Source organism: Dendrobates tinctorius, unplaced genomic scaffold, assembly GCF_039654945.1.
Source record: "Dendrobates tinctorius isolate UK_male_01 unplaced genomic scaffold, ASM3965494v1 ptg000098l, whole genome shotgun sequence".
NCBI lineage: Eukaryota > Metazoa > Chordata > Amphibia > Anura > Dendrobatidae > Dendrobates > Dendrobates tinctorius.
In genome coordinates, this window is record NW_027361766.1 from 29589279 (window position 1) to 29610268 (window position 20990).

Sequence of the window (20990 nt, forward strand, 5' to 3'; positions counted from 1 at the left end):
GAGGAATGCTTCCAGCACCTTGTTGAATCTCTGCCACGAAGAATTGAGGCAGTTCTGAAGGCAAAAGGGGGTCCAACCCGTTACTAGCATGGTGTACCTAATAAAGTGGCCAGTGAGTGTATATCCCATTATCGTTATGTGCAGATTGATGCATATGGTATTTCCTGTTTGGTGGATATATAATTCGCTATGTTCAGTTTGAGTTTGTTCTAAAAGTCAAGATGGTGAACAACCCCTTTAAACGGATTGGCCGGTGAAATTAAGCTTCCCATCGGATAGAGGATAACTTTGGTGAGGTTCTTTAACCCCTTCCTGCTGAAGCCTGTTCTAACCTTCCTGTCAATGCCAAATTTTTCAATTCTGACCAGTGTAATTTATGAGATAGTAACTCTGCAATCATTCTGTATAGCCCAATGATTCTGAGATAGATAGTTTTTGATGACGCCTTATAGTTCAAAATAGTAGTAAATATAGGTTTATATGACTTGCATTTGTGAAATTATCAAAAATGTAGAAAATTTAGCAATGTCTGAATTTTGAAATTTCATGTCCTTAACCCCTTCACGACCAATGACGCCACATAGGCGTCATGAAAACTGGTGCAAATCTGACCAGTGACGCCTATGTGGCGTCATGACTTTAAAGCCCCCCTGCGGGTCGGGTGACCTAGGTCACTGAAAGGTCACCCGACCCGCAAATACAGGGGGCTTTTTTCTTCAGCATAGGGGGCGTGGCTTCGCCCCCACGTGACTACGATCGCTCTGATTGGCTGTTAAAAGTGAAACAGCCAATCAGAGCGATAGTAATATTTCATCAATGAAAATTGATGAAATATTACAATCCAGCCATGTCCGACACTGCTGTAGCATCGGACATGGCTGGTGACAGCGATCCGACCCCCCCACCCGTTAACGGGGGCGATCTGCCCCCCGCCACTGAATGACAGCGGCGATGTGCCGCCGCTGTCATCATCTCCCCCCCGCCTTTCCTCCGCTCCCCCCAGCTTCCGATCGCTCCCCCTCCCACCCCCTGGTACTCACCGAGTGCCGTTATGGCTCCCGATGTCCCGCGGTCCCGGACCATGGGCGCCGCCATATTGGAAAATGGCGGGCGCATGCGCAGTGCGCCCGCCGGCTCCAATTTCCATTCATTCATTTTGATCACTTTCACAGTGATCAAAATAGAATGAAATGTAAATAAACCCCCCATTTATCACCCGCATAGGCAGGATCAACTAATAAAATAAAGAAATTATTTTTATTTTTATTTTTCCATTAGGGTTAGGGTTGGAAAGAGGGTTAGGGTTGGAAAGAGGGTTAGGGTTGGAATTAGGATTAGAATTAGGGTTAGGGTTGGAATTAGGGTTAGGGTTGGAATTAGGGTTAGGGTTGGAATTAGGGTTAGGGTTGGAATTAGGGTTAGGCTTGTGGTTAGGGTTATGGTTAGGGTTGAGATTAGGGTTAGGGGTGTGTTGGGGTTAGGGTTGAAGTTAGAATTGAGGGGTTTCCACTGTTTAGGCACATCAGGGGGTCTCCAAACGTGACATGGTGCAACCATTGATTCCAGCCAATTTTGCGTTCAAAAAGTTAAATGGTGTTCCCTCCCTTCCATGCCCCGACATGTGCCCAAACAGTAGTTTACCCCAACATATGGGGTATCAGCGTACTCAGGAAAAATTGCACAACAACTTTGGGGGTCTAATTTCTCCTGGTACCCTTGGGAAAATAAAAAATTGGGGGCTAAAAAAATTATTTGTGGAAAAATTTTTTTTTTCTATTTTCACGTCTCTACGTTATAAACTTCTGTGAAGCACTAGGGGGTTCAAAGTGCTCACCAGGCATCTATATAAGTTCCTTGGGAGGTCTAGTTTCCAAAATGGGGTCACTTGTGGGGGGTTTCTATTGTTTAGGCACATCAGGGGCTCTGCAAACCTAACGACGACCGCAGACCATTCCATCAAAGTCTGCATTTCAAAACGTCACTACTTCCATTCCGAGCCCTTATGTGTGCCCAAGCAATGGTTACCCCCATATATGGGGCACCAGCGTACTCAGGACAAACTGTACAACAACTTTTGGGGTCCAATTTATCCTGCTACTCCTGTGAAAATAAAAAATTGCTGGCTGAAAATCTTTTTTTTGAGGAAAAAAAATTATATTTTATTTTCATGGCTCTGCGTTATAAACTTCTGGGAAGTGCTTGGGGGTTCAAGGTGCTCACCACACATCTAGATAAGTTCCTTGGGGGGTCTAGTCTCCAAAATGGGGTCACTTGTGGGGGGGTTCCACAGTTTAGGTACATCAGGGGCTCTGCAAATGTAACATGATGCCCGCAGACCATTCCATCAAAGTCAGCATCTCAAAATGTCACTACTTCCCTTCCGAGCCTCGACATTTGCTCAAACAGTGGTTCACCCCCACATATGGGGTACCGGCGTACTCAGGACTAACTGGACAACAACTTTTGGGGTCTAATTTATCCTCGTACCCTTGTGAAAATAAAAAATTGCGCACTAAAAAATAATTTTTTGAGGAAAAAAAATATTTTTTATTTTCATTGCTCTGCGTTATAAACTTTTGTGAAGCACTTGGGGGTTAAAAGTGCTCACTATGCATCTAGATAAGTTCCTTAGGGGGTCTAGTTTCCAAAATGGGGTCATTTGTGGGGGAGCTCCAATGTTTAGGTACACAGGGGCTCTCCAAACGCGACATGGTGTCCGATAACGATTGGAGCTAATTTTCCATTCAAAAAGTCAAATGGTGCTCCTTCCCTTCCGGACCCTGCCGTGCGCTCAAACAGTGGTTTATGACCACATATGAGGTATCGGTGTACTCAGGAGAAATTTTTTAACAAATTTTAGGATCCATTTTATCCTGTTGCCCATGTGAAAATGAAAAAATTGAGGCTAAAAGAAAATTTTTGTGAAAAAAAAAAAAAAAAAAAAAAAAGGTACTTTTTTTTTTTTTTTACAGATCAATTTGTGAAGTACCTGGGGGTTGAAAGTGATCACTATGCATCTAGATAAGTTCCTTGGGGGGTCTAGTTTCCAAAATGGGGTCACTTGTGGAGGAGCTCCAATGTTTATGCACACAGAGGCTCTCCAAACGTGACATGGCAACCGCTAAATATTCCAGCATATTTTCCATTCAAAAAGTCAAATGGTGCTCCTTCCCTTCTGAGCCCTGCCGTGCACCCAAACAGTGGTTTATGACCACATATGAGGTATCGTTGTACTCAGGAGAATTTGTCCAACAAATTTTAGGATCCATTTTATCCTGTTGCCCATGTGAAAATGAAAAAAATTGATGCTAAAAGAAAATTTTTGTTGGAAAAATTAAAATGTCCATTTTTTCTTTCCACGTTGCTTTAGTTCTTGTGAAACACCTGAAGGGTTAATAATCTTCTTGAATGTAGTTTTGAGTAGCCTGAGGGATGCAGTTTTTAGAATGGTGTCACTTTTGGGTATTTTCTGCCATATAGACCCCTCAAAGTGACTTCAAATGTGAGGTGGTCCCTAAAAAAAATGGTTTTGTAAATTTTATTGTAAAAATGAGAAATTGCTGGTCAACTTTTAACCCTTATAACTTCCTAACAAAAAAATTTTGTTTCCAAAATTGTGCTGATGTAAAGTATACATGTGGGAAATGTTATCTAGTAACTATTTTGTGTCACATAACTCTCTGGTTTAACAGAAAAAAAATTCAAAATTTGAAAATTGCGACATTTTCGCCAAATTTCTGATTTTTTCACAAATAAACGCAAAAATTATCGACCTAAATTTACCACTAACATGAAGCCCAATATGTCAGGAAAAAACAATCTCAGAATCGCTAGGATCCGTTGAAGCGTTCCTGAGTTATTACCTCATAAAGGGACACTGGTCAGAATTGCAAAAAATAGCCTGGTCATTAAGGTCAAAATAGGCTTGGTCATGAAGGGGTTAAACCAGTCACACAATAGTTAATAACATTTACCACTTGTCTATTTTACATCAGCATCATTCTTGTAAGATTCATTTTTAATTTCATTAGGATGTTTGGAGGCTAAACTTTTTAGCAGCAATTCTTAATTTTTTATTTTTTTTTAATGAAATTTTGAAAAACCTATAGTTTTAGCGACCGTTTCACTCTTGAAGTAACGTTGAGGAGCCTATGTGTCAGAAAACCTGCAAATAAGACTCCATTTTCCAGTGAGCTAACTTCATCTCATTCAAGACTGCATTGGGAAAGCTTCTTAACCCTTTAGGTGCTTCACAGGATTTTTTGCAAATTGAAAATTTATTTATTTTTTTTAACTAAAAAATTTTTCAGGTAATTTTTTTAAAATTTTCACATGGATAAAATGGACTTCACAACTAGTTTGTGCAATTTCTTCTGACTACACAGCTACCCCATACAGTGGGTACGGAAAGTATTCAGTCCCCTTTAAATTTTTCACTTTGTTTCATTGCAGCCATTTCTTTTCTCATTAATGTACGTTCTGAACTCCATCTTGACTGAAAAAAAACAGAAATGTAGAAATTTTTGCAAATTTATTAAAAAAGAAAAGCTGAAATATCACATGGTCATAAGTATTCAGACCCTTTGCTCAGACACTCATATTTAAGTCACATGCTGTCCATTTCTTTGTGATCCTCCTTGAGATGGTTCTACTCCTTTATTGGAGTCCAGCTGTGTTTAAACTGATAGGACTTGGTTTGGAAAAGCACACACCCGTCTATATAAGACCTCACAGCTCACAGTGCATGTCAGACCAAATGGGAATCATGAGGTCAAAGGAACTGGCCAAGGAGCTCAGAGACAGAATTGTGGCAAGGCACAGATCTGACCAAGGTTACAAAAGAATTTCTGCAGTACTCAAGGTTTCTAAGAGCACCGTGGCCTCCATAATCCTTAAATGGAAGAAGTTTGGGACCACCAGAAGTCTTCCTAGACCTGGCCGTCCAGTCAAACTGACCAATCATGGGAGAAGAGCCTTGTTGAGAGAGGTAAAGAAGAACCCCAAGATCACTGTTGTTGAGCTCCGCAGATGAAGTAGGGAGATGGGAGAAAGTTCCACAACTTTCAATTATCACTGCAGCCCTCCACCAGTCGGGCCTTTATGGCAGAGTGGCCTGATGTAAGCCTCTCCTCAGTGCAAGACATATGGAAGCATGCATAGAGTTTGTTAAAAAACATATGAAGGACTCCCAGACTATGAGAAATAAGATTCTCTGGTCTGATGAGACGAAGATAGAACTTTTTGGTGATAATTGTAAGCAGTATGTGTGGAGAAAACTAGGCACTGCTCATCACCTGCCCAATACAATCTCAACAGTAAAGCATGGTGGTGGCAGCATCATGCTGTGGGGGTGTTTTTCAACTGCAGGGACAGGACAACTGGTTGCAATTGAAGGAAACATGAATGTGGACAAGTACATAGAGATCCTGGATGAAAACCTCTTCCAGAGTGCTCTGGACCTCAGGTTTTGCTGAAGGTTCACCTTCCAACAAGACAATGACCCTAAGCACACAGCTTAAATAACAAAGGCGTGGCTTCAGAACAACTCTGATCATTCTTGACTGGCCCAGCCTGAGCCCTGACCTAAATCCAATTGAGCATCTCTGGAGAGACCTGGAAATGGCTGTCCACCAACGCTCGCCATCCAACCTCGTGGAACTGGAGAGGATCTGCAAGGAAGAATGACAGAGGATCCCCAAATCCAGGTGTGAAAAACTTGTTGCATCATTCCCAAGAAGACTCATGGCTGTACTAGCTCAAAAGGGTGCTTCTACTCAATACTGTGTAAACGGTCTAAATACTTATGACCATGTGATTTTTCCTTTTTTTTTCTTTAATTTGCAAAAATGTCTACATTTCTGTTTTTGTTTTTTTTTTTTTTTTTTTTTCCAGTCAAGATGGGGGGGTGTAGAGTGTATATTAATAAGAAAAAAATGAACTTTTTTGAATTTACCAAATGGCTGCAATGAAACAAAGAGTGAAAAATTTAAAGAGGTCTGAATACTTTCCGTACTTACTGTATGTAGTCGTAAACTTGGGCACAATGCAGGTCTCAGAAGGGGTTGGATTGTAGATGCCTTGTAGCATTTGCAGTGCCATTGTGGTGCCAGAGCAGCAGAACCCCTACCCACCAAGTGATTACTTTTTGGAAATTGCACCCATCCATGAATTTACAGATGAGTGTGATGACCATGCTGATCATAAATTTATAATATTGAGTTGTGAAAATTCTTTTTTTCCTATGAAAATGTTGCTTTAGCCCCAAAGTTTTCATCTTTACAAGGGTAACAGGAGAAAGTGGACCCCACAATTTTTTGTGAAATTTCTTATCTGTTTAATAACTGTTTTAATAAAATACAAATTCCTAAAGAAATGACTTTTTTAATATTTTTTAAGAATTAAATCTTGTACACGTGTTACTTAACCTCTTTCCCACCCATATATTTGGGTTGGCTCCCCCTGTTTGGTGCAGGCTCCGGCGATGAGCCTGCAACTTTCTGGCACATGTCAGCTGATTTGAACAGCTGACATGTGCCCCCTTACAGCCGCGGGTGGAATTGCGATCCACCCGCAGCTGTTAACATGTTAAATGCCGCTGTCAGTCTCTGACAGCGTCATTTAGCATGGTCGTGTCAGAAGCGCATCACCTCACCCATCGGTGCCCGTGACACATGACCGCTGGTCGCCGATAGGTTGGCATGAAAACCTGGGGTCTGCAGCAGAGTTCCGCCCAGTGCAGCCCTCACCCAGCCCCAGATCACGAAAAATGGAGACGCTACAGGTCTCGGAAAATGTTTTTTTTTAGTAAACTGGATTTTTTTTTTTCACCACTTAACTAAAAAAGGACCTAGACATGTTTTGGTATCTACAAAATCATACTGACCTGGAGAATCATAATGGCAGGACCTTTTTTTAGCATTTAGTGAACATGGTAAATTGGCAAAACAAGAAAACAATCGTGGAATTGCACTATTTTTTGCATTTTTACCCCACTTTGAATTTTTTTTCCTGTTTTCCAGTACACTATATGGCAAAACCAATGGTGTCGTTCGAAAAAAAACAAGCAAACAAGCCTTATATGGCCATATTGACGGAAAAATAAAAAAGTTCTGGGAAGAAGGGGAGCAAAAAAACGGAAACTGAAAAAGCCAAGGAGGGGAAGGAGTTAATGTAGAGGTTTTTTTCATGTTGATTAGCAGAATTCATATGCAAATATTGAATAAAATGCATTTATAGAGGTATGTTTTTTCCCTTCCAGGATTCTGTAAAATGTCTACTGTGTGGTATACAGCTGGAAGAATTTGGACAGTTTTCTTCATTTTCTCATCACAGCTAAATTATATTAGGGGTAAGTTAAGTGTTTTTCAGCTTGAACTTGTTTTACACTTTGAATATTTTTTATCGCCTCTGTTTAAAAAGGGTTGTTCAGTCTAAATCTATAATTTTGCAGTAACTGCAGGGATTTGCTGGTTTCTGAGTCTGGACTGGAGGGTATAGTGACTTGTGATGAAAGCGCACCCTGTGCCACCAATATGTCACGGTCCCACCACTGGCACGGGTATGTCAGCAGACTGAGGGATGCAACGCACTGCCAGCACATGGCTATCACAGGCACAGTGGGGGCTTATCTTAGTTATCCCGCCACTGGTACCATGTGACAAAAATATACAGCAAGCTATTCTTGCTCTAACAATTTATCGCAGGGGGGTATTTTGGATGCCCCACCACTGCTAACAACCTTCCAAGAACTGTGGGGATATATGGCTATCCCACCGTCGCAGTTCAACTTTGGAACTCGCAGCTCTCCGGCGCCCCTCCTTATCCTCAGGTCAGTCAGGGAACTACACCTAGGATAATTAGTATGGGCTGCTTGTTGTGCATGGGCAATTAGACTACTGCAGTGAGGGAATTATCAATGCTTTGGCCACAGCCACTCATTCAGCATTTAAGACCCTTCCGTACTGCCAACTAGCCCAACCAACCGAACACACCACGCTGCCACCAGCTACGATTCACTTAATCAAAGAGTTAATTAAGAGGGTCCGTGGCAAACCCCCAAATTAGTAGCGATTATCTAAAAAAGGCGCATAGTTCGTTTCTTAGAGCATGGAGACAAACTGATAGATTTATCATTTATTCCCAAAAGGTGGGCAGTGATTACATAGATAAAAGTTGTTACAAAGTTGAGACATTAAATAAGTACAATGCCAATATAAAAACAACAAGGATTAAAAAACAGAGTAACACTTACATGTGCTTAGTTGGTATTAGACATACCATGTGTGGCAAGCGGGTTGGGCCGCCTAGCCAGACGTCCCCGGACATCTGCAGGTCTTTTCAGCATCAAAACTCCAGCTTCAACTGAAAAATTGTAAGGGAGGGGTATCTTATAGCCTAGGGTCGGTTACATTGCGAAAGGGGCAATCTGGAGAAGTTCATCCCCCCCTTTCTCCAAGTTGCAATTTCACTGTAAAACTTATAATAACTATATCTAAATGAGGGAAGCTCGTATAAACACACCGATGGTCCCATTTTTCTCAATTTATCGAATCCAATAAGACATGAAGGCGGAAACTCCCTCGACTTGGTCTTCTCTCGGCTTTGTGCAGTGGATGATTTTGCAAACTTTCCTCTCCTGCTCTCTGACCACGATCTCCTTTCATGCTCTATCAAGAACTGCCAGGCTGCTCAGGTCGCCCCCACTGTCCAGACTTATAGAAACATACAGGCCATTAACACCCTTAAACTTATGAAGAACTTTCAGTCTTCATTGGCCCCTATCTCCTCCCTCTCATGTCCTGATTCTGCATTGAAGCATTACAATGAAACACTTCAAAGTGCCCTGGATGAATTTGCACCCCCTATAAATAGAACACCACAACGCAGACAGCGACAACCCTGGCACATGGTGCAAACACGTTTCCTGCAGCGGTGCTCCAGGTGCGCCGAACGTCTGTGGAGAAAATCCAATCTACACGAAGACTTCATCCATTTTAAGTTTATGCTTAGAACATACAACACTGCCCTTCACCTCTCCTAACAAGCCTATTTCAACACCCTCATCACCTCACTGTCCAATAACCCGAAACGTCTCTTTGACACTTTTTCATTCTCTACTCAACCCAAGAGTACAGGCCCCAACCACGGAGCTCTGAGTTGACGATCTGGCCAATTACTTCAAAGAAAAAAATTGACCAGATTCGACAGGAAATTACCTCCCAATCGCCTCATACCATGCACTGTCCTCCCTCCCCCACTGCATCTAGCTCACTCTCTGATTTTGAACCAGTCACAGAAGAAGTAAGCAGGCTCCTTGCATCTTCTCGCCCAACCACTTGCACCAGTGACCCATTTCCGTCACGTCTCCTCCAGTCCCTTTCCCCTGCTGTCACCCCTCACCTAACTAAAATATTTAACCTCTCTCTTCTGGTATCTTTCCCTCATTTAAGCATGCTATCATACATCCACTACTTAAAAAACCATCCTGTTATGAGCTCATTTTCTGCTCCTCCAGTTGAGAGTTTACCTTCCGTTCTCCCTCTGGTGGTGACAGGAGGTAGTGAGGTTGGTTTAAGTGGTAGTGATCTGCCACCTGATGAGAAGGATAACGATTGGATCTCTGGAGTATCAGACTGGATATAAGACAGCCGACGCCCTATCCTGCTGCTGGTGATTCAGTCTGCTTCTCAGGTCTTGGACTTCAGCTCTCTTCCAGTCTCCTTAAGTTGTTTGTTTTTTGCTAATGTTCACACTTGCGCTTGTTGGTTAATTCATTTTCTTGTGTGGTCAGCTTGCCCCTGCTGGGGCTAGGCTGAACTTCCACTCCTATTTATCTGTATTTGCCAATTTGTCTTTTTGTCCCTTAATAGATTGGCCTCTTTTTGCTCTGTTTCAGAATATTTCAGAGTGCTGATATAGTGGGAGAAGTCTAGTGACTCCAGTGTTAATTTTGCTATCAGACGTGTTGGACATTATTTTTGGTAGGGTTTTTTGGCAGATTGCAGACAGTGGCTTTCCTTTCCTGTCCTTTCTAGTTAATCAGGCCCCATCGTTTGCTCAGCCTATTTTCCTGCCTGTGTATGTGTTTTCATCTTGCTTCACCGTCAATACATGTGTGGGGGCTGTCTTTTCCTTTGGGGTCTGCTCTGGGGCAGTTAGTTTTCCCTTTTCTTGCTTTAGGTTTATGTAGTCCTCCAGCGGTGACGAGGCGTCTAGGAACAACGTAGGAACGCTCCACTGCTACTGTTATTTGTATGGTTAAGATCAGGGATCTTCATAGTGACCAACCTCTCTGGTTTTCTGGGACTTAGCTTTTTGTGGTTCCTCCTCGGTGACCCATTCATAACACCATCCCTCGACCAAAACTGTGCCGCTAACTATAGACCTGTCTCTAATCTTCCCTTCATCTCTAAACTCCTGGAATGCCTGGTCCACTCCCATCTTATCTGCTATCTCTTTGATAACTCTCTTCTCGACCTTCTCCAATCCGGTTTCCGCTCTTTACACTCCACTGAAACTGCCCTCACTAAAGTCTCTAATGATCTACTAACAGCTAAATCAAATGGTCATTACTCCATGCTAATTCTCTTGGATCTCTCTGCAGTATTCGACACTGTGGATCATCAGCTCTGTTATGAACTCATTTTCTGCTCCACCAGTTGAGAGTTCTCATTCCGTTCTCCCTCTGTTGGTGACAGGAGGTAGTGAGGTTGGTTTAAGTGGTAGTGATCTGCCACCTGATGAGGAGGATTACGATTGGATCTCTGGAGTATCAGACTGGATATAAGACAGCCGACGCCCTATCCTGGTGCTGGTGATTCAGTCTGATTCTCAGGTCTTGGACTTCAGCTCTCTTCCAGTCTTCTCAAGTTAAGTTTGTTTTTTGCTGATGTTCACACTTGCGCTTGTTGGTCAATTCAGTTTCTTGTGTGGTCAGCCTGCGCCTGCTGGGGCTATGCTGATCTTCCACTTCTATTTATCTGTGTTTGCCAATTTGCCTTTTTTGTCCCTTATTAGATTGGCCTCTTTTTGCTCTGTTTCAGAATATTTCAGAGTGCTGATATAGTGGGAGAAGTCTAGTGACTTCAGGGTTAATTTTGCTATCAGATGTGTTGGACATTATTTTGGTAGGGTTTTTTGGCAGATTACAGACAGTGGCTTTCCTTTCCTGTCCTTTCTAGTTAGTCGGGCCCCATCGTTTGCTCAGCCTATTTTCCTGCCTTTGTGTTTTCATCTTGTTTCACCGTCAATACATGTGGGGTGCTGTCTTTCCTTTGGGGTCTGCTCTGGGGCAGTTAGTTTTCCTCTTTTCCTGCTTTAGGCTTATGTAGCTCTACGGTTGTGACGAGGCATCTAGGAACATCGTAGGAATGCTCCACGACTGCTGCTAGTTGTGTGGTTAAGATCAGGGATCTGCAATCTGCATAGTTGCCAACCTCTCTGGTTTTCTGAGATTTAGCTTGTTGTTTTTTTCCTCCTCGGTGACCCATTCTTAACACAGCTCTTCACTATGCTCCGTTCCATTGGCCTCAAGGACACCGTTCTCTCATGGTTCTCCTCCTATCTCTGACCGCTCCTTTCCTGTATCTTTTGCCGGTTCCTCCTCTCACCTTCCCCTTACTGTTGGGGTTCCTCAAGGATCGGTCCTAGGCCCCCTCCTCTTCTCCTTGTACACTGGCCCTATTGGTCAAACAATCAGTAGATCTGGTTTCCAGTACCATCTCTATGCTGATGACACTCAATTATACGCTTCTTCTCCTGACATCACGCCAGCCTTTCTAGAAAACACCGGCGATTGTCTAAACGCTGTGTCTAACATCATGTCCTCACTATATCTGAAACTGAAACTGTCAAAGACTGAATTCCTGGTGTTTCCTCCCTCTACTAATGTACCTATACCCGACACTGACATTTCTGTGTGTGGTTCCACTATTACTCCCCAGCAACAGGCCCGCTGTCTTGGGGTCATACTTGATTCCGAGCTTTCCTTTGCCCCCACATTCGATCACTGGCTCGCTCTTGTCATCTGCACCTCAAAATCGTTTCTAGAATTCTTACTCTTGACTCTGCAAAAACTTACTGTTTCTCTTATTCATTCTCGTCTCGACTATTGTAACTCTCTTGTAATCGGTCTCCCTCTTACCAAACTCTCCCCTCTCCAATCTGTCTTGAATGATGCAGCCAGGATCATATTCCTCACCAGTCGTTACACCGATGCCTCTACCTTGTGCCAGTCATTACACTGGCTACCCATCCACTCCAGAATTCAGTATTAACTTATTACCCTCACCCAGTAAGCCCTCCATGGCTCAGCACCACCCTACATCTCCTCCCTTGTTACATCTCCTCCCTTGTTTCATCACCACCCTACCCGTGCCCTCTGTTCTGCTGATGACCTGAGGTTAGCATCCTCAATAGTCAGAACCTCCCACTCCCGTCTCCAAGACTTTACACATGCTGCGCCAATTCTTTGGAATGCACTTCCCAGGTCAATACGATTAGTCCCCAATCCCCACAATTGTAAGCGTGCCCTGAAAACGCATTTATTCAGACTGGCCTATCGCCTCAACACATTAACCTAATCTATCCCTGTGTGGCACAGCCAAAAGTTTTACCATAACCAGATTCCCCGCATCATGTTCCCACATGCTTTATGCATCCATTAGCCGTCTGTACTGTTACACACTTAACATTATGGCTGGTCCATACAATCAGGGCAACTGTTACCACCCACCTTTCGTATCTACCTCTTTCCTCATAGACTGTAAGCTTGCGAGCAGGGCCCTCTTTCCTCTTGGTATTTGTTATAATCTATGTGATTATTGTTATGCTGTAATGTCTATTGTCTGTACAAATCCTCTCTGAAATGTAAAGTGCTGCGGAATATGTCGGCGCTATAGAAATAAAATTTATTATCATTATTATTATAAGACAACACCAAGCATGCCATAATTAAGACACTTCATTTGGGAGCAATCCATATCTCAGTTTCTGGAGGGGTTAGAGCCGTGAAAATTAGGGGTTAGAAAGCTGGTTTCGTTGCCTACGCAGAGATGTGATTTTTTATATCTCTGCAGTGTATGGTTTTTGCGATGTGACTTGTTTTAATACTTCCCGTAGCTGAATTCAAGCCCCTGGTTTTAAACAAAGACATGCTCTCCACTCAGCTTAATTAACATTCCTATCTTCAAAGGAAATGGACGTTGTCCTGTTACAGATGCAGGCAGACCAGTGCGCACACACACACAGCTGCTAAGGAGGGAGAAACAAAGGAGGGGGGCTGCAGCTCTATGGCAAGCAGCTTTCTCATAGAATGGAAAATTCTGGAAGGTTCCAGCAGAATCATGCCTTACAGTACATTACATGACTGCAGACTGACTGTGACCGGACAACCCTTTTAACTGTGACAGTCTGCACTACTCATCAGGACAGTTAGTACATAAAAACAAACTAATTCTGCTGTTGCTTAAGCTGTAACCGTCAAATCTGAATTTACCATATTTTCCATTAAATAGTTGTCACAAATCCCATCTGCTATGTTTTGTTAATTAAATATGGGCTAATCTGTCCGTCTGTAAGCAGATACAGGTGCAACATCTGGTGACCAGCCTATACCACTCACAGACCAATGGCCTGTGCGAACGGTTCAGTGGCACCCTGAAGCAGATGCTTAAGATGCTGGTCGATAACTAAGAGCAGTATATCCCACACTGTTATTTGCCTACAAGGAGTTTCCACCAACCTCAACAGAGTTTTCCTCCTTCGAGCTCCTGTACAGGCGATGTGTTCCGGGGCCCCTGGCTCTGGTGAAAGAGGTCTGGGAAGGAGACTTAGCCACCCCTGGAGCGTCAGTCGAGTATGTCATTTGCTTCCGTGACAAGATGTAGGTCTTGGCGTAGCTGGTGCACGATAATATGATGCGAGCACAGTCCGCCCAGAGGCAATGGTACAACCAGAATGCTTGTGAGACGACCTAGGTGAGTCAAAAGGTGTGAGTATTGGTCCACATATCCCAGGACAAGCTTCAAGCGACCTAGGAAGGCCGTATCTTGTGCACCAGCAGCTCAGTGCCGTAACGTACCTGGTCACCCTGGACCAAGGCAGGTAGAAGGCCCTCCGCGTGACAATGATGAAGGCATATGATGAGTGGAAGGCCTGTGCCCTCCTCGTATGCAACCTGCCAGAAGCGGGAGAGGCAGAGACCCGGATATACTCACCCAAGCTAGGGCAGGTGGGACCATCGAGGATGTGGATGTTTTCATACCGCTCTTGTCCAACCAGCGGTCCAAGCTGTGTGCAATCCTACACCCCTTCCGGGGTTTGTTCAGCAAAAAGCCAGGAAGGAGAGAGTCGTCCATCCATCATGTGTACACCAGGGATCATCCCCAATCCAGCGTTCAGCATATCTGGTCTCCCTTGAAGTGCAGAAGCGCATGCGCCAGGAGATTGACGAGATGCTGAAGCTGGTGGTCATCTAACCATCCAGCAGTGCTTAGGCCTCGCCCGTAGTCTTCGTCCCAAAGAAGGACCGGACAACCCGGTTCTATGTGGACTACAGGGGGCTCAACGTTATCATTGTCACTGATGCGTACCCAATGCCATGAATCGATGATCCTTTTGATCAGTTGGCCGGGACCAATTACCTGACCATCATGGATCTGGGCTGGGGATATTGGAAGATTCCCCTGACCTGCGAGGCATGGGAATGCTCTCCCTTTATCACCTCCTTCAGACTATATGAGTCCACAGTGATACCATTCGGCATGAAGAATGCCCCTGCCACTTTTCAGTGGATTCTAAACACGTTGCTCAAGGGACATAAGGGGTATGTGGCCTCATACCTGGACGACATTGCCATCTTCAGTCCCACCTGGGAGAATCATATAGAGCATATGGCACAGGTGCTCGGGTGGATCCGCTGGGCAGGCTTGACCATCAAGCCGAAAAAGTGCCAACTGGGTGTGAGTGAAGTCCACTACATGGGACACCTGGTAGGCAGGAGGGGGGGCTCGTCTCTCACTGTAGTAGCCTTGCGAAGCCTCTAACGGACCTCACCAAGGAGAATCTGCTTTCCGCAGCCGATTGAACAAACGACTGTGAGATTTGCCTTCCAGGTGCTGAAAACCACCCTTTCCAGCTTCCCGGTACTACAGGCAGCCGACTTCACATAGCTGTTTCTGGTATAGACTGACGCCAGTAACTTTTGCCTCTGTGCTGTGTTCAGCCAGGTCGGAAATTCGGGCCAAGAACACCCCGTATTGTACCTGAGCCAGAAGCTCCTGTCGTGGGAGGTGGCATGTCACAATAGAGAAGGAATATCTAGCAATTGTTTGGGCACTGCAGTGTCTGCAGCCATACTTGTACGGATGCCAATTCACTGTGGAAACAGACCACAACCCCCTCAACTGGTTACACTCTGTATCCGTAACGAATGGGAGGTTGCCATTCTGGATCCTTGCACTCCAGCATTACCACTTCACCGCAAGAAGGGCCAAGACCACGGCAATGCTGTTGGGTTATCTCAAAGAGGTTGCGAGTGGGCGCGCCGGGGAACAGCGGAAGTGTACCTGTGATAAAAATTACAGAGCTCTCCTTTCTTTGTAGGTGGTAAAATTTGCAAAATTGTCAGTGTATCAAATACTTATTTTCCTCACTGTGTAGCTCAAGCGATCAAACAATTGCAACTTTAAGTCTCTGAAGGAGACTTTTGAAGCATGTAAAGAGTAAAAAAAAGTTTTTAAAACAATTAAAAAGAAAATGAAAGTTCAAATCACCCCCCACCCTTTTTTTTGGTCTCTGCAACATTGCAATAAAATGCAAAAGCAGGCGATCAAAGCATCGTATCAACCCCAAAATGGTATCAATAAAAACATCAGCTTAGCACACAAAAAATAAGCCCTCACCCAGCCCCAGATCCCAAAAAATGGAGACGCTACAGGTCTTGGAAAATGGCGCCATTTTTTTCTCCCAAACTTTGGATTTTTTTTCAACACTTAAATAAAAAAGAACCTATACTTGTTTGGTATCTGCAAACTCGCAATGACCTGAAGACTCATAATGGCAGGTCAGGTAACATGGTTAAAGCCCCCAAAAAACAATTGAGTAATTGCGCTTTATTTTGCAATTTCACCGCACTTGGATTTTTTTTCCCTGTTTTCCGTCACATTATATGGTATTATCAATGGAGCCGTTCAAAAGTACAACTTGTCCTGCAAAAAAACAAGCCCTCACACTGCCATATTGATGGAAGCATAAAAAAGTTATGGCTCTGCTAAGAAGGGGAGCGAAAACGCAAAAACGAAAAATCCCAAGGTCGTGAAGAGATTAAGGGCTCTCTCTCTCAGAAACATCCTCTCTTCCCATTAAATACTAGCATATTCCCCTGTGAAAGTAAAACATGCAGAACCTGTACCCATATATGACCAGCATACCCAACATAAATCAGAACTATAAAAACTAAAATCATGGATATCTTCTTATGTACATCCTCCAATGTGGTGTTTGTGATACGAGTGTATGAGGTGCCCTCTGTAAGTGCCTATATTGGGGAAAATAACTAGAAATGATGATGAAGCTATACAGATAAAATAAGCAATGAGTCGAGCACGCCTGTGAAAAATAACTTCTTTGGACCCGGGACACATTATGACAGATTTAAGAATCTTAATACTGAAATATCTTTATAGGAACAATAGAGCGAAAAATGTGTGAATTCAAGCTGATAAAGATGTTCAGGCATTTGACAAAAGGTCTCAAACTAAAGGGGTATTTGCATTGCAAGAAACCGTATATATTCAAGTATAAGCCGACCCGAGTATAAGCCGAGGCCCCTAATTTTGCCAAAGAAAGTGGAGAAAATTTATTAACTCGAGTATAAGCAGCAGCTACTGGTAAATTTCAAAAATAAAAATAGATACCAATAAAAGTAAAATTAAATGAGACATCTGTAGGTTAAATGTACAGTATTTGAATATCCATACTGAATCAGGAGCCCATATAATGCTCCATACAGTTCATGATGGGCTCCATAAGATGCTGCATACAAAATACGCCCCATATAAATGCTCCATAAAGTTCAAGATGGGCCTCATAAGATGCTCCATACAAAAATATGCCCCATATAATGCTGCACAAAGGTTAATAATAGCCTCATAAGATGCTTCATATTAAAATATGCACTATATAATCCTGAATAAAAGGTTAATGATGGCCCCATATAATGCTCCATAAAGGTTGATGGCCTCATAAGATGCTCCATAGAATTTGATGGCCCCATAAGATGCTCCATAGAATATAATGTCCATAAAGGTTGATGGCCCCATAAGATGCCCCATATAATGCTCCATAAAATTTGATGGCCCCATAAGATGCTTCATAGAATAATATGCCCCATATGCTGCTGCTGCGATTAAAAAAAAAATGACATACTCGCCTCTTGTTGCTGGGGGCCAAGAGCCGGTGTCGCCGCTGGCTCAGGCCCCAGGCACTTGCGATATTCACCTGTCCCTGTTCCACTGCCACGCGTCGCTGTGTCTTCCGGGTCCTCTGGTTGCGGCTGTTCAGAGGGCGCGCACTCAACACGTCATCGCTCCTCTGACCTGAACGTCCCAGCCAGAGGACGCGGAAGACTAAGCCCGGCGGTGGAACGGGGACAGGTGAATATCGCATGGCTCACCCTCCCCCGTTATACTCGCTCTCCTGGCGCGGTCTCTGCACTTCCCTGCTTCTCCGTTGTTACGGGGCTGGCAGCTTCTTCCTGTGTTGAGTGGTCCCGTGGTACCACTCATTAAAGTAATGAATATGCGCTCCACGCGTATGGGAGTGGAGTCGCTTGCAGGAGGAGGGTGAGTATGATCCCTTTGGTGGCTGCAGCTGCTCCCACCCCCCCGGCTGGCTTTCTGGTGTATGACTCGTGTATAAGCCGAGGGAGCGTTTTCAGCCCAACAAAAAACGTGCTGAAAATCTTGGCTTATACATGAGTATATACGGTAATCATGACCAAGCACAGGAATGTATCACCACATAGAGCATTCTTGCAGTGCTGGGATCCTGGGTTCAAATCCCACCAAGGGTAACATCTGCAAGGATTTTGTATGTTCTCGTGTTTGCGTGGGTTTCCTCTGGGTACTCTGATTTCCTCCCACATTCCAAAGACATACTGATAGAGAATTAGATTGTGAGCCTCATTGGGAACAGTGTCAATAATGTTTGTAAAGAGCTATGGAATTAATGGTGCTATAGAAGTGAGTAAAATAAATAAATAGACACACTTCACACCTCCACCAGACTGACTCCATATGCCTAAACTTCCAAGTCTTTGCCCTTTTCTAACTCTCAGTTTGTTTCCAAAACCTCAGTGGTATTACTTATCTTCTGGAGGCATCATCCCATGCACAAACGTCATCTAATATCTTTTAGGCTATGTGCCCACGTTAGGCCTGTTTCACACTTCAGTTTTTTCTGTCAGTCAAAATCCGCCAAAATAGCGGAAAACGGATCCGCAGGCGGACTGACCGAAACGGGGGTGAGCGGATTGGCGGATGTACGGATCCGCCGATGGTAAAAATTTAAAGGAACCGTGCCTGGGGAAGGAGAGAGAGAATTTTCTTCCAGCAGCCAGAAAAGATTCAGGGTTAAAAAGGGAAAATGCGGATCCGCAGGGCAAAAAAACGTTACAGGCTCCGTTCGATGATCTCAGCGGACGGCAAAAATTTGGCGGATCCTCAAAAAAACGGATCCAACGGATGACCATCCGTCAAGATCCGCCGGTAATGCAACTCAATGGGGAAAAAAAACGGATCCTCCAAGCAAAATGGCGGATCCGTTTTTTTTGCAAAACGTCGGATTTTGACTGATGGTGAAAAACGGAAGTGTGAAACAGGCCTTAGCGTTTTAAACCTGATACAAAACGCTTCTCCTTCCCAGACAACGCGTGTTTTTTTCCGCAATTTTTTTGCAGAAAAAACGCGCGTTTTTGATGCTTTTTTTTTCGCGCGTCTTCTGGACTCATAGGAAACAGCTAAAAACGCGAACTAATGCGGAAATTAATGAACATGCTGCGTTTTTAGCCGCTAAGCGTTTCTTATGCGGAAAAAAACGCATGCATTGGCACAAAAAGCCAAAAATGCATTAAATCTAATGGGAAGCTTCTTTTAAGTGTTTCTGAAGCGTCTGATCCGGCACAAACGCTTCCAAAAACGCACCGTGGCCACACAGCCTCAAAGGAAATCTGTCAGGAGGATGAATCCTCCTAAGCCATCAAAATTGGATGTAGGTCATAGGAATCTGAATAAATTGATATCTTGATACCAGCAATCCAATGTCTTATGCAGATCAGTGTCTGGCCCATAGCCTGGAGCAGGTCACTTACATATATGAAAAACGTTGATATCTAGGGAATAAGACATCAGATCAAATTTATCAAGATATTTTATTCAGCTTCCTATTACCTACATGTCCATTTAGATGGCTTATGAGGGTTCATCCTACCGACAGATTTAGTATTTCATTTGTAAACTTATAAATTACCTTTTCTTTACCAGGTGAAGGAGACTCTGTGTTTTGAAAATGTGCAGATATAATTTTTATGGTTAATGCTGGGGCAGTACAAAGACCTTTCAAATGATCTTTTTACTCTTAGACCTGTGACGGGGACAAGGGGGCATCCTCTACGTCTGTAGGAAAGAAGATTTAAGCATACTCGCAGACGCGGATTCTTTACTGTAAGAGCAGTGAGACTAATGGAACTCTGCCATATGATGTTGTAATGAGTGATTCCCTACTAAAATTGAAGAAGGGACTCGATGCCTTTCTTGAAAAGTATAATATAACAGGGTATATACACTAGTTTCCTTAATATTGCGTTGATCCAGGGAGCTAGTCTGGTTGCCGTATGTGGAGTCGGGAAGGAATTTTTTTCCCCAATGTGAAGCTTACTGTTTGCCACATGGGTTTTTTTGCCTTCCTCTGGATCAACATGTTAGGGCAAGTTAGGATAGGATATGGGTTGAACTAGATGGACTTAAAGTCTCCCTTCAACCTTAATAACTATATTACCATGTTACTATGTAATTAATAAAGGTTTCACTTCTAGATTAATTTAATTTCGGCTTTTTTCGCATGAAAGAATTTACATATAGTAAAAGCCAATTCCAGAATTAACATCTACAGATGATTTCTCACATTAGATTTTCCCTTTTATAACCAAAATCCATTCTTGATACATATGAGGGGCTTTCATTAAAGATTTCCTTTGACCCACTTCCTGTGGACTGAGAGCAATGAAACTTGGCACAGTTATTAGTCTTTCTCTACGTAGGTGACACCTAGGGACACACACTTCTCCCATCTCTTTAAGCAACTGTAAGCACCTTGCTTGTAGAAGTCGCCAGGTTGCTCCAAAACCAACGTTGTGACTTCGGAAATCAGAGTCTCATCATCAGGAAAATGCTTGTCCTTCAAAACCAACTTAATTATTGGAAAGAGGTGGAAGTCCGATGGTGCGAGGGCAGGTGAATAAGGGGGATGCCGTTGAATTTCAAAACCACAGAAGCATGCTTCCATTTGGGTGCATTGTCTTGGCAGAAGTGGGACACCTTTGGTGAGCATGCCACGTATTGGCCTCCCTCAATTTCCTTATCAGTGAACCATAGTACGCCCCAGTGATCATGGTACCCTTTGCTAGGAAATCGATCAATATTACTCCGTGCTTGCTCCCAGAATACTGTGAGCATGACCTTGCCGCCGAAGGATGGGCATGTGCCTTCTTTGGAGGAGGTGAGTCATGATGCTTCCATTGCATCGACTGGACTTTTGTTTCAGGATAATAGTAATGGATCCAGCTTTCATCCTGTGTGATGAGTCTGTTGAAAAAGTCCTCCTGCTTTCCATGGCACATCGTCAATAGAGCCTGAGAGCATTTGACTCGTTCCTGCTTCTGGAAAGGTGTGAGCAGCCAGGGAACTCAGCGAGCGAAAATCTTATCCATGTGA

General features: G+C 43.6%; 1 protein-coding gene across 5 annotated transcripts in view; it reads left to right on the plus strand.

Annotated features, from left to right (window-relative positions):
- LOC141099141 (C4b-binding protein alpha chain-like) overlaps window positions 1–20990 on the plus strand; it is a 243872-nt gene that overhangs the window by 40364 nt on the left and 182518 nt on the right. For all 5 annotated transcript variants that reach the window (XM_073587276.1, XM_073587279.1, XM_073587281.1 and 2 more), the window contains exon 2: window positions 7259–7348. In XM_073587276.1, the coding sequence (XP_073443377.1) occupies window positions 7259–7348 (90 nt within the window). The remainder of the gene's footprint in view (window positions 1–7258; window positions 7349–20990) is intronic.